Below are 14,692 nucleotides of genomic sequence, written 5' to 3'. Positions count from 1 at the left end.
TTGGATAGGTGAGGACAGACAGACAGAGTGAGAGATGAAGGGAGAGGGGGGAGGAGGGGTAATGGGTTCAGTGAGAGAGGAGAGGGAGCTTGGATATTTATTTATTTATTTATTTATTTATTATAGGATTTGTAATGCATATGGCTGCCTCAGCGACGAGGCATGACCAAGGCCCACAATCCCATGGAACTGCATGACCAAAGCCCATAATCCCATGGAACTACAAGGCCCATAATCCCATGGAACTGCATGACCAAAGCCCATAATCCCATGGAACTACAAGGCCCATAATCCCATGGAACTACAAGGCCCATAATCCCATGGATGATCCGAGTCTGAAGGAGTTGTACCAAAGAAAACCTGGACATCTTGCGCTAGTTACCCGCTTACTGTGAAGTGACGAAACCATGTAAAGAAGAAGCACGCGATGCACCAGAACTTTCAATACATGCAAATAACGATCGGTGTCACCAATTCATATTAAACACGGACACTTGAAGGTTTTGCTTATTTCTTTATTAAACACCCTTCAGCTGGCGCATATTCAGAAATAGACACTGAAATGCAACAAAGCAGAAATATAGGTGGATTGCAAAACAATATCAAATGGCAGGAGTACAAAAATGGGAGTGGAAAACTCAAAGGTAAATTACAAAGAAGCAGAATACGCGACCAATCAGGAAACAAGACACAACAGGGTGGTAAAAGTGTTCGGCCTCCAGATAGACCCATTTTTACAAAGACACTTCAAATCCTAAATGGGGTCATTTTATTCTATTTCAATTTCTCAGTGGGGGGAGTAAGGAGGGGGCATTATCTGCTGGTAAACAACAGGGAACACAGATCAGGAGATGCAGTTGATGAGTCAGAAGATTCTGGTTTCGGATTGGACAATCTCTATTAGGGTCATAGGTAGGGTGCCAAGTTAGGTTGTTCTGGCTAAGTTTCACTTTGTATTCTCTGTGCTGACATTAGGGGTGGGCGTAACTCGTGTAACTCAATGCTGTGTAGTCACACAGAATTACCTAAAAGATTCCACAGGATTATGCAAAATGACACAAGAAAAGTAGTTCTTCCTTTAGTGCTATTTTCTTAGAGTAAAATGCCCCTTGCGTCCAAAATGAACGAGAGGCTGCATTTTGCCTCAAGAAATATTGCGGAATGCAACAGAACACGAATAGCAGTGCAAACAGCCACTCACGCTCGCTAAATGTGCTCTTGTGGTGAGATTTAACAACTTTCTCCAGACATCCTAAACCCTTAGGGCCTCATATACTTTTTGTGACGTACCAGTGGCATAAAAAATGCTCCTTGTTGCGCCATATTCACAAAGTGACGCATCTTGGTAGATGTGCCACTTTGTAAACCCCTGCGCCACATTATACCTGCGCCCGGTATAATGTATGCAAGGGGGGCGTATTGAAGCATGAAATGGTCATAGCAGTGACGCAGTGAAATCTATGAGATTTCACTGCGTCACTTCTAGGACACCGTTGCGTCAAAATCTTGCGTCTGCTTCACAGCAGGCATAAGACTGACGCAGGCCCTTTCACATGGGGCTTGCCCATGTGAAAGGACACATTGCTGGAGTTGCGTCACTTTTGTGACACACTCCAGCAATGCATCACTTTTACGCCATACAGATACGTCAGAAATACTGACGTATCTGTAACTCATTGCACCATGATGCGTCATACTGTAAATATGACGCATCATTGGTGTTGCAATGAGGGCGCAAATGAGGCCCTTAAAGTTCTGTAAACTCCCTGAAATTTGAAAAAGGACATAGGAACCCTTTTAAAACACACACACACACTTTTTTTTTTTTAAATGTGAGGAAGTGAGAGATAACTAACTGCTTTCCACTATTTCTTCTGGCACCACCACCTGTTCTAGAAGATAAATAGAGTTCCATTCTTAATTCGAATTCTAAACCCTTAAAGTTCTGTAAACTCCCTGAAATTTGAAAAAGGCGCTAAGGTCCCTTTTCCACACACAAACACAGTCTATTTTTTTTTAAATGCAAGGTAGTGAGAGACAACTGCCTTCCATTATTCCTTCTGGCACCACCACCTGCCTCCTTTCCCCACTGCCGGAAGTCACCCAAGGGAGGCTATTGCAATTTACCCTTCTCCCTGCGCCTCGTCATGAAATGTAAATATTTGCTGTGACATGTGTTCAATGACTTTTATTCTAAACTACATAGCTGTACCTGGACCCCCACCTTGTGTCACTTAAAAGAAGCGGGAGTGCCTCCCTTTCATACCCGCAGGTTGTGTTGTATAGTTTTCAGTTTGTACTGGACCCTGAGGCAGATGGACTCTGTCAGCTCCGGCAGGATTTGCTGAAGCTCTTCAAAGTAGTCCCTCATGAACACGTGGGCCGCAGCCGGGGGGCTGGCGATGGCCTCCAGCTCAGTGCGGCTCGCATCCCACGCACCAACAGCAAAGACCTCCACCCCCGCGCCCTGGAGCTGTAGGGCGGGACCTGTGACATCATCATCTGACCACCGACCTGTGATGAGGACCAGGACCCTGGGCACGTGGGCTCTGGCCCCCCGCCGCTCGACCAGCACCCTCCGTCTGACGAAGGAGAGGGCGCGCCCAATATGAGCAGGAATGTCCATCCATGGCAAGGTCGGCAGAGAGTCGTTGAAGGAAACCGCTATCCGAGCATCACCGCTGAACTGGACCAGGCTGAACCGCACCGAGTCCCGGGACACGTGGAAGCTTCTCAACAGCTCCTCCAAGAAGGGCCTCAGGAGGGGGAAACTCCTACTGCGTAGAAAAAAAGAATGGACTAAAAGCACCACGTCCGCCTTTATATCCGTCCGACCAGAGCATTCTGTGGAAAGAAAAACAGAGACATGTCAGAGAGGAGAGGACAACATGTGGAGAGGAAAACAGGGATGAGGCTGGGGGAGCCGGGATTCTGCCTCACAAAATATCATCCTGTGAAAACAGTCACCGCACAACCTCTGCGCATGAATACAATAAACACGCAGCATCCACACTGCGCTGTTACCAAATACACGCCAGCATCCACACTGCACTGCTACCAAATACACGCCAGCATCCACACTGCGCTGTTACAAATACACGCCAGAATCCACACTGCGCTGTTACAAATACACGCCAGAATCCACACTGCGCTGTTACAAATACACACCAGCATCCACACTGCGCTGTTACAAATACACACCAGCATCCACACTGCACTGTTACCAAATACACACCAGCATCCACACTGCGCTGTTACAAATACACGCCAGAATCCACACTGCGCTGTTACAAATACACGCCAGAATCCACACTGTGCTGTAACCAAATACCCACCAGCATCCACACTGCACTGTTACAAATACACTCCAGCATCCACACTGCGCTGTTACAAATACACACCAGAATCCACACTGCGCTGTTACAAATACACGCCAGCATCCACACTGCGCTGCTACAAATACACGCCAGAATCCACACTGCGCTGTTACAAATGCACGCCAGAATCCACACTGTGCTGTAACCAAATACACACCAGCATCCACACTGCACTGTTACAAATACACACCAGAATCCACACTGCGCTGTTACAAATACACACCAGCATCCACACTGCGCTGCTACAAATACACGCCAGAATCCACACTGCGCTGTTACAAATACACGCCAGAATCCACACTGTGCTGTAACCAAATACACACCAGCATCCACACTGCACTGTTACAAATACACGCCAGAATCCACACTGCGCTCTTACAAATACACTCCAGCATCCACACTGCACTGTTACAAATACACGCCAGAATCCACACTGCGCTGTTACAAATACACACCAGCATCCACACTGCGCTGTTACAAATACACACCAGAATCCACACTGCGCTGTTACCAAATACACACCAGCATCCACACTGCGCTGTACCCAAATACACACCAGCATCCACACTGTGCTCTTACAAATACACACCAGAATCCACACTGCACTGTTACCAAATACACACCAGCATCCACACTGCGCTGTACCCAAATACACACCAGCATCCACACTGCGCTCTTACAAATACACTCCAGCATCCACACTGCGCTGTTACAAATACACACCAGAATCCACACTGCGCTGTTACCAAATACACACCAGCATCCACACTGCGTTGTTACCAAATACACGCCATCATCCACACTGCACTGTTACAAATACACACCAACATCCACACTGCGCTGTTACAAATACACGCCAGCATCCACACTGCGCTGTACCCAAATACACGCCAGCATCCACACTGCGCTGTTACCAAATACACGGGGTAACCCCTTGATACTAACCGACCTGGTTCATAGTGTAATTGCAGAAAAGTGGTCGGCTATGCAACATTTCATAAAACAAACTTTGCAATGAATGCTTAAAGAGGTACACAAAATAAAGGAATTTAGAAAAATGAATTTTAATTCAGCTGTATGCAATAATGTTAATTTCATTCACATATGATATATCACCCATTTCATCACATACAGTGTAATTACTAACATGGTTCATATAGTAATCACATTTTACAGTGCTCCGTAGGTGCAAAAGAAAAGGGTTCAAACAGATAGGGTAGGGTGTGGTTGGAATAGATGGAGGGACAAAGAAAAGGAATTGTGTCCTGTGAACAATTCTAAATCCATCTAAGAGCATTTCCAGTCTCAAATAGATCACAAGGTTCCCAATAAAACATTACACGAGAGCCATCTATGGCTAATTGTAAATTGAGCGTTTATGTTAACATTCAGTTTTCTAAATTCCTTTATTTTGCGTACCTCTTTAAGCATTCATTGCAAAGTTTGTTTTATGAAATGTTGCATAGCCGACCACTTTTCTGCAGTTACCAAATACACAGCGATACAAAAGGGGATGATAAACGGAGCGTTTGAGTAAATAATACACTCACCCCCAGTCAACTGATCTGGGTTTAATCTATCACAATTCTTTAGCTCACTCAGCCACCCCAGTTCAGACATGGCCATATGCAAATCAGTCTGACCCTGTGCCTCATTGGAACAGTCCAGCCCGAACTGCCAAGCCATGTCTTCCCTGGACCGGAAACAAGCATCCTGGGACCGGTTTCGGATTCATAATCCTCATCAGCCAGGCTATCTTGAATCCAGTGGCCAAGTGAGCAAGGGACTCACGTCTGAGCATACCCTGCCAACTTAGAGCGAACAAAGCGATACAAAAGGGGATGATGGACAGAGCGTTTGAGTAAATAAAACACTCACCCCCACTCAACTGATCTGGGTTTAATCAATCACAATTCTTTAGCTCACTCAGCCACTCCAGTTCAGACATGGCCTGGGTGTGAGTGTTTGATTGGTTTAGATGCTCCGTCCATCACAACCCCCTTTTGTACTGCTTTGTTCGCCATAAGTTTGGCAGGGTATGCTCAGACATGAGTCCCTTGCTCACTTTGCCACTGGATTCAAGCAAGCCTGGCTGAAGACGGCTGGAATGCCAGAAACCGGTCCTAGGAAGCTTGTTTCCGGTCCAGCGAAGGCATGGCTTGGCAGTTCGGGCTGGACTGTTCCCATGAGGCACTGGGTCAAACTGATTTGCATATGGCCATGTCTGAACTGGGGTGGCAGAGTGGGCTAAACAACGGTGATGGATTAAACCCAGATCTTTTGACTGGTTGTGAGTGTTTGATTGGTTCAGATGCTCCGTCCATCACCACTCCCTTTTGTACCGCTTTGGTCGCCATAAGTTTGGCAGGGTATGCTCAGACGTGAGTCCCTTGCTCACTTTGCCACTGGAATCAAGCAAACCTGGCTGAAGATGGCTGGAATGCCAGAAACCGGTCCTAGGAAGCTTGTTTCCGGTCCAGCAAAGGCATGGCAGTTCAGGCTGTACTGTTCCCATGTGGCACAGGGTCTGACTGATTTGCATACGGCCATGTCTGAACTGGGGTGGCAGAGTGGGCTAAAGAACGGTGATGGATTAAACCTAGATCTTTTTACTGGGTGTGAGTGTTTGATTGGTTCAGATGCTTCGCCCATCACCACCCCCTTTTGTACCGCTTTGTTCTCCATAAGTTTGGCAGGGTTTGCTCAGACGTGAGTCCCTTGCTCACTTTGCCACTGGATTCAAGCAAGCCTGGCTGAAGACGGCTGGAATGACAGAAACCGGTTCTAGGAAGCTTGTTTCCGGTCCAGCGAAGGCATGGCTTGGCAGTTCGGGCTGTACTGTTCCCAGGAGGCACAAGGTCAGACTGATTTGCATATGGCCATGTCTGAACTGGGGTTGCCGAGTGGGCTACAGAACGGTGATGGAATAAACCCAGATCTTTTGACAGGGTGTGAGTGTTTGATTGGTTCAGATGCTCCGTCCATCACCACCCCCTTTTGTACCGCTTCGTTCGCCATAAGTTTGGCAGGGTATGCTCAGACGAGAGTCCCTTGCTCACTTTGCCACTGGATTCAAGCAAGCCTGGCTGAAGACCACTGGAATGCCAGAAACCGGTCCTAGGAAGCTTGTTTCCGGTCCAGCGAAGGCATGGCTTGGCAGTTCGGGCTGGACTGTTCCCATGAGGCACAGGGTCAGACTGATTTGCATATGGCCATGTCTGAACTGGGGTGGCAGAGTGTGCTAAAGAACGGTGATGGATTAAACCCAGATCTTTTGACTGGGTGTGAGTGTTTGATTGGGTCAGATGCTCCGTCCATCACCACCCCCTTTTGTACCACTTTGTTCGCCATAAGTTTGGCAGGGTATGCTCAGACGTGAGTCCCTTGCTTACTTTGCCACTGGATTCAAGCAAGCCTGGCTGAAGACAGCTGGAATGCCAGAAATCGGTCCTGGGAAGCTTGTTTCCGGTACAGCGAAGGCATGGCTCGGCAGTTTCGGCTGGACTGTTCCCATGAGGCACAGGGTCAGACTGATTTGCATATGGCCATGTCTGAACTGGGGTGGCAGAGTGGGCTAAAGAACGGTGATGGATTAAACCCAAATCATTTGACTGGGTGTGAGTGTTTGATTGGTGCTGGACAACCTCGCCAACCTCGAACTCAAGCAACTGGTGACCACCCCCTCCCACTACGCCGGACACACACTCGACCCCGTCTTCTCATCCAGCAAAGACATCGCCTTCAGCCACGCCACTGGACTCCACTGGACGGACCACAGCTGCGTCCACTTCAGCTTCAAAAGGACCACGATCCACCACCAACAGCAACAGGTTGCACGCAGAAGCTGGAACAAGATCACAGCCGACCAGCTCGCGACCTCCCTGAGCAAGAACCCACCCACCAGCGCAACGAACCCCAGCCAAGCGGCCACCAACCTCACGAAGTGGATCAGCGACTGCGCAGACGACCTCGCCCCTCTGAGGACCCCGCCTAGCAGACCCGGCAGCAAGAAAGCCCCATGGTTCACCAACGAACTCAAGAGCTCCAAGAAGAACTGCAGAGCCCTTGAGAAAGCCTGGCGCAGAAACCCAACACCGGACTACATGACTGCCCTCAAGCTCGCCACCCGAAAACACCACCAACTGATCCACATCACCAAGAAAACTGCATTCAAGGAACAACTGGACAACAACGCACACAACAGCAAGGAACTCTTCAACATCGTTAAAGAGCTCTCCAACCCCAACGCCGGAAACAACGACATCACCCCTTCGCAAGACCTCTGCAACTCCCTCGCCTCCTACTTCCACAACAAGATCGCGGACATACACAACAGCTTCAGCACTCAACCAACGCACGCCACGACCGAACCACCGCCCCCCACCACCACCCTCCGCGTCTGGACCCCGATCAGCACCGAAGACACCGCCCGCACGATGAACTCCATCCACTCCGGATCTCGGACCGACCCTTGCCCTCACCACGTCTTCAACAAGGCCGACGCTGTCAATGCACCCCACCTGCGGGACATCATCAACACCTCCTTCTACATCGCTACCTTCCCGGAGAGCTGGAAGCACGCCGAACTCAGCGCCCTGCTAAAGAAGCCATCAGCCGACCCCACCGACCTCAAGAACTACCGACCCATCTCGTTGCTCCCGTTTCCCACAAAAGTAATCGAGAAGACCGTCAACAAGCAGCTGGCCGCCTTCCTCGAGACGAACGGATCCCTCGACCTCTCGCAGTCTGGCTTCCAGGCCAACCACAGCACAGAGACCGCCCTGATCGCAGCAACTGATGCATCCGAGCCCTGCTCGACAACAGAGAAACAGTGGCCCTCATCCTCCTAGACCTCTCCGCGGCCTTCGACACTGTCTGCCACCGTACCCTAGTACAGCGCCTCAGCAACGTCGAATCCAGGAGAAGGCACTGGAGTGGGTCATCTCCTTCCTCGCCGGAAGGACACAGAGAGTCCGCCTCCCCCAGTTCAGATCAGAAGCTACCGAAGTCATCTGCGGCGTTCCTCAAGGCTCCTCGCTCAGCCCAACCCTCTTCAACGTCTACATGAGTCCCCTCGCAGCCATCGCATGCCAGCACAACCTCAACATCATCTCCTACGCCGACGACACCCAGCTGATCCTCTCCCTCACCAACGACCCCGCCACCGCCAGAGCCAACCTACACGAAGGGATGAAAGAGGTAGCTGAATGGATGAAGAACAGCCGCCTGAAACTGAACGCGGACAAGATGGAAGTCCTCATCCTGGGATCCTCACCCTCCGCCTTGGACGACTCCTGGTGGCCCCCCGCCCTAGGCAGCGCACCTAAACCAACAGACCACGCACGCAACCTGGGCTTCATCCTGGACTCCTCCCCCTCATTGACCAGACAAGTCAACGCCGTCTCCTCGTCGTGCTACAACATCCTGCGCATGCTACGCAAGATCTTCTGGTGGATCCCCACCGAGACCAGGAAGACCATCACCCAGGCCCTCGTCACCAGCCGACTGGACTACGGCAACTCCCTCTACGCCAGAACAACCGCCAAACTCCAGAAGAGACTCCAGCGGATCCAGAACGCCTCAGCACGACTCATCCTGGACATCCCCCGTCGCAACCACATCTCCGGACACCTGAGAGACCTGCACTGGCTCCCGGTCAACAAGAGAATCACCTTCCGTCTCCTCACCCACGCACACAAAGCCCTGCACAATCAAGGCCCAGGGTACCTCAACAACCGCCTCAACTTCTACGCTCCCAAACGCCAGCTTCGATCGACCGGCCACGCACTCGCTGCCGTCCTCGCATCCGAAGAGCCACCACAAGGGGAAGATCCTTCTCCTACCTCACCGCCAAGACTTGGAACTCCCTCCCTACCCACCTCCGCCTGACCCAGGACCACCTCGCCTTCAGGAAGCAGCTCAAGACCTGGCTGTTCGAGCAGTAGCGGACCCCCCCCTCCCCTAGCGCCTTGAGACCCTCCGGGTGAGTAGTGCGCTATACAAATGCTTTGATTGATTGATTGATTGTTCAGATGCTCCATCCATCACCACCCCCTTTTGTACCACTTTGTTCGCCATAAGTTTGGCAGGGTATGCTCAGACATGAGTCCCTTGCTCACTTTGCCACTGGAATCAAGCAAGCCTGGCTGAAGATGGCTGGAATGCCAGAAACCGGTCGTAGGAAGCTTGTTTCCGGTCCAGCGAAGGCATGGCTTGGCAGATCGGGCTCTACTGTTCCCATGAGGCACAGGGTCAGACTGATTTGCATATGGCCATGTCTGAACTGGGGTGGCCGGGTGGGCTAAAGAACGGTGATGGATTAAACCCAGATCTTTTGACTGGGTGTGAGTGTTTGATTGGTTTAGATGCTCTGACCATCACCACCCCCTTTTGTACCGCTTTGTTCGCCATAAGTTTGGCAGGGTATGCTCAGACATGAGTCCCTTGCTCACTTTGCCACTGGATTCAAGCAAGCCTGGCTGAAGAAGGCTGGAATGCCAGAAACCGGTCCTAGGAAGCTTGTGTCCGGTCGAGCGAAGGCATGGCTTGGCAGTTCGGGCTGGACTGTTCCCATGAGGCACAGGGTCAGACTGATTTGCATATGGCCATGTCTGAACTGGGATGGCAGAGTGGGCTAAAGAACGGTGATGGATTAAACCCAGATCTTTTGACTGGGTGTGAGTGTTTGATTGGTTCAGATGCTCCGTCCATCACCACCCCCTTTTGTACCGCTTTGTTCGCCATAAGTTTGGCAGGGTATGCTCAGACGTGAGTCCCTTGCTCACTTTGCCACTGGATTCAAGCAAGCCTGGCTGAAGACGGCTGGAATGCCAGAAACCGGTCCTAGGTAGCTTGTTTCTGGTCCAGCGAAGGCATGGCTTGGCAGTTCGGGCTGGACTGTTCCCATGAGGCACAGGGTCAGACTGATTTGCATACGGCCATGTCTGAACTGAGGTGGCAGAGTGGGCTAAAGAACTTTGATGGATTAAACCCAGATCTTTTGACTGGGTGTGAGTGTTTGATTGGTTTAGATGCTCCGTCCATCACCACCACCTTTTGGCCCACCAGTAGCATTTGGATTTACACGCCCTGGGCACACTCAAACCATTATACCTTCGGATAACTACATGCGATACCTTTACATACTCTCAAGCCATTATATCATATGATAACTATATGAAATGCACGCCATCATCCACACTGCGCCAATACCAAATACACACCAGCATCCATACTGTGCTGTTACCAAATACACACCAGCATCCACATTGTGCTATTACAAATATGCCAGCATCCATAATGTGCTGATACCACATACATACCAGCATCCATACTCCACTGTTACCAAATATATATCCCAGCATTCATACTGCACTGTGACCAAATACACGCAAGCATCCATACTGCGCTGTCACCAAATATACACCAGCATCCACACTGCAGGGTCACCAATGACACACCAGCATCCACTCTGAGCTGTTACCAAATGTAAGACGGCTGTGGAATCACGATAAATACATATAAGCAACAGTTGTGCTGTCTTTGAAAAGGGATATAGTGTAAGAAATACACATTCACTGACATCGTGGGAGCTGGTACGCGGCCCGTGGCTCCACTTGTCACTCTATGTATACAGACAGATGTCCAGTGAGGAGATCTATGACCTCAGAGCCCTGACAAATTTGCTGTATAGAAATAAAGGCAATGAAACATGTTGGCCTACTTAGAACAATTTCGGATTAAATGGTCAAATTGGTATGTGAGTCTTATCTCATTTTTATCTCTTGCACTTCACTGGGTCTTGTTTTCTTTTTTTTTCAGTGGTTCTCTCATTAAGCACACCTCTACACATTTATTTTACTGGACACTATACATCTTTTTCACTCTATATGAGAAAGTTGCAGATGATGATGAATATGTGGGCAAGCTGGTGAGAACCTGCCAGTAGCTCCTCTGGTGGTGCGCACGTGAGGCACTTTCTCTTTTTCACACACATTTTTGGTGGGACACATCTTCTAATGTCAATTGGATGTGTTGTTGTGAGTGGTCTGACATACACCTGTTTTGTGATTCCTTTTTAAGTTAACCTAATATTCTGGGCATAGAGGACCGTACTAGACTGTGTTATTATTGAAACAGTTGTTGGGTTGCGGTAAATACCCCCTGACTTCGGTCCTACTAAAAGGTGTGAGGAGTGCCCTGATAGCCAGATTCTTGTTGTTTGAATAATTGATGGGTGGAGGGTGATCTGGCTTAAATGTGGCCCTCTATAGCTCCTTGTTGTTTAGATAGAATCTAGGAATGCCAGTGAGCATCCTGAAGAGCTGGTGGGGGGGCAGAGAATTTAGATGGGCAGCTTGAGGGGCCATTGAGCCCAACCGGGCGGAAAGTACCTTCCAGGGCGGGCAGCAGTGTTTCTTCCAAGGGCCTGCCCCCTTGAGGGCTGGAGGACACGAAGAGGGAGAAAGTGCACAGGTTGGAGCTAGCCATGCTCAAAATAGATGGTCAGAAGGACATAGAGGGAAAGAAAATAGAAGTTGGGATGGAATTAAAAATGAAGAAGTTAGCCTTAGAGGAAAAGAAAATGCATTTTGAACATGAGAGAGTGGTGAGGGAATTGGAAAAGTTTAGAGGTTCCTCCCTCTGGTGGCAGCGTACCACTGGTGCCTGTAGAAACAAGGGCCTACATCCCCAAAGGAGTAGTTAAGGATTTCCACAAACATGAGGATATTGGTCAATGATTCAGGGCTTATGAAGCTGCAATGTTGGCTCAATGGGTCCCTGAGAAGGATTGGGTGTGTGGTTATGGGGCTGCTTCGTTAGTGATGGGCGGCACACCTTGTTAGATTTACCTACAGAGGATCACGTGTCCTATGGCCACAAGAAGGGAGCCCTAATGTCCAGAGATGCTTTGACCCCAGAGTTGTACAGACAAATGTTTAGGAATTGCAAGAAACTGGAGTCTACCACATGGCTGGAATACGTGTCTTTCTTTTGCAGAGCATTGCATGGTTGGGTGAAGGGTAGCAAAGTGGATAATTTTGAGGCGCTCTATGATTTGCTTGCTTGGGAGCACTTGTCCAATAATTGTTTTCCAGAGCTACGCCAGCACCTGATTGATAGTAAGCTGACTAATCCTAGGAAGCTTGTTGAGGAGGCGGACTGCTGGGTGAGCACCCGGGTCCACAAGGGACATGTGGGAGACTTTGCCAAAGGTGGGCAGGGTGCCCAGCAGAAGAGTCGGGGGGATAAGGGTAAACAGAGGGACTTCCAGAAAGGACCCCAAAGTAATCCCAAAGGGAAGGATTCCCAGCCTCCTCCTGAGAAGAAGCCAGGGGCCCGACAGATAAACCTGTTTGTAAGGGACGCCTGAAATGTTTTAAGTGTGGTGAGGTGGGTCACTGTTTCCATGATCCCAAGTGACCACTGAGAACAAAAACAGCACCCATTGGTGCACCGCCTGGCAGATGGCTAGTGTAGCCCTGGGTGAGGAGATGGGTGCCCAAGGTGGGTGAGGTCCCACAAAAATGTCCCTAGTCACTTTAGGAGACTGTGAGGTGGTCCCCAGGACCCAGCTGCCTGAAAACACTAAAAAATAATGGCATGACCATCAATGGGCAGAGGGTGGAGGCTCTGAGAGACACCGGAGCCAGTGTGACAGCTGTCTGTTGTCGGCTGGTGTCTAAGGAGCAGGTAATTCCCCATGCGTACGTCCCTGTAGTTGCCGCTGACAACTCAAAGAGCCACTGTAAGGTGGCCCAGGTTCCCTTTGAGTGGGGGGGGGGGTGTCTCAGGTACCCTTCAAGTAGGTGTGAGGCCAGCCATGCCTGTTGACTGTCTGTTAGGCAACGACTTGAAAAAAATGCCCATGGGGAAAGGTGGAGAGGAAGTATCATTAGGAAATGTTGGGTCTGCCTGAGTGGACAGGGGTGACCACTCAATCAATGGCAGCCAGTAAGGGTGTTCAAGAGGACCTGGAGCCTGAGAGAGGGGCCCAGGTACCTGCCTTAAAGAAAAAGGTACGGGCACGGGAAACCAGCCCCCGAAGTTCACACGGTCCAGGAGTATGCAGACCTTGAGGGGGATGCCCTGGAACCTACAGGGGAGATAATTGCTCAACTGGGAGACCTATCTAAGCTGACCCATTGGCAGCACGAAGGAGGGCCCTCCAGGGAAGAGTTCTGTGAGAAGCAGAAAAAGTGTTCTTCTCTTGAGGGTTTGCGGAAACAGGCCACAAACCAGGAAGCAGGTGATCATTCTGGATCACCTTAGATCTACTGGGAGAATGGTCTCGTGTATAGTGAGCCTAAGTTTGCTGAGCCTGGGTCATCCTGTGTGCTGGTGGTACCCAGTGCTTCAGAGCTTCCCTACTGGGTTTCGCTCATTTTATTTATTTTTTATTTTTGCCATTTGTTAAGCGCGCGATTACCCGTAGGGGTCTTGGCGCTAGATTGTTCCCTTGATCATCCTGAAAGCTCGCAGAGTGCTGAACTAATTATTGGTCAAACAACCACGTCTTAAGGCACTACGGAACAGTAGCAAGGAAGGGCACATCCTAATGTGCTGGGGTAGAGTGTTCCACAGCTTAGAAACTGCAACCGAAAAGCGACGGTCCCCCCAAGAAACAGTTTTTGATCGTGGGGTGGCTAGTAAGTTTAGATTAGCCGATCGAAGCTGTCTGGTTGGTTTATAGAAAGTAAACTGATCCTTAAAGTACCGAGGCCCTGACTCGTTCAGTGATTTATATACAATACACAGGGATTTAAATTTTATTCGATTGGAGATGGTCAACCAATGATATTTCCTGATGGTGTTTGCTATGGAGGTGAACTTAGGAGTCCCAGAGAGCAGACGTGCAGCTGCATTCTGAATAATTTGAAGCTTGGTGATGACCCTTACCTGAGCATTTAGAAACAAACCATTACAGTAATCTAGGGACGATAGCACTAGGGTGGTGACCAGGGTTTTAGCAGCAGAGTCCGGTAGAAATGGGAGAATTTTCCAGATCAGCCTTAGTTTGTGGTGGGCTGTTGCTGCTACCTTGTTTGCATGAGCTAAAAAGTTGAGGTCACCATCAAAGATTATGCCCAAATTCCTAACCTTAGCAGCCGGCATGGGAGGGTCTCCCATCTCTGCAGGCCACCAGGTTGCTGACCAGTCAGGAGAGAGCGGTCCAAAAATGAGCACCTCCGTTTTTCAGGCGTTCAGCTTAAGGCAGTTCGCTGCCATCCATTCTTCGACGGCTAGCATTCCACGTTGAAAGCGCTCTGCCACCTCTGGTCCATTATTTTTAATACTAGGACCAGTTGGGTGTC

General features: G+C 49.7%; 1 protein-coding gene across 1 annotated transcript in view; it reads right to left on the bottom strand.

Annotated features, from left to right (window-relative positions):
- Window positions 1-1,492: 1,492 nt before the first annotated feature.
- Window positions 1,493-14,692, bottom strand: part of LOC147736641 (collagen alpha-1(XII) chain-like) — a 204,607-nt gene continuing 191,407 nt past the window's right edge. The window contains exon 5 of the mRNA XM_086953795.1: window positions 1,493-2,844. Coding sequence (XP_086809921.1) covers window positions 2,261-2,844 — 584 coding nt within the window. The 3' untranslated portion in view covers window positions 1,493-2,260. The remainder of the gene's footprint in view (window positions 2,845-14,692) is intronic.

Source organism: Lissotriton vulgaris, chromosome 1_2 (genome assembly GCF_964263255.1).
Source record: "Lissotriton vulgaris chromosome 1_2, aLisVul1.2, whole genome shotgun sequence".
NCBI classification, from domain to species: Eukaryota; Metazoa; Chordata; class Amphibia; order Caudata; family Salamandridae; genus Lissotriton; species Lissotriton vulgaris.
The sequence above is the reverse complement of the archived record's forward strand: the minus strand, read 5'-3'. Positions and strand labels throughout refer to the sequence as shown.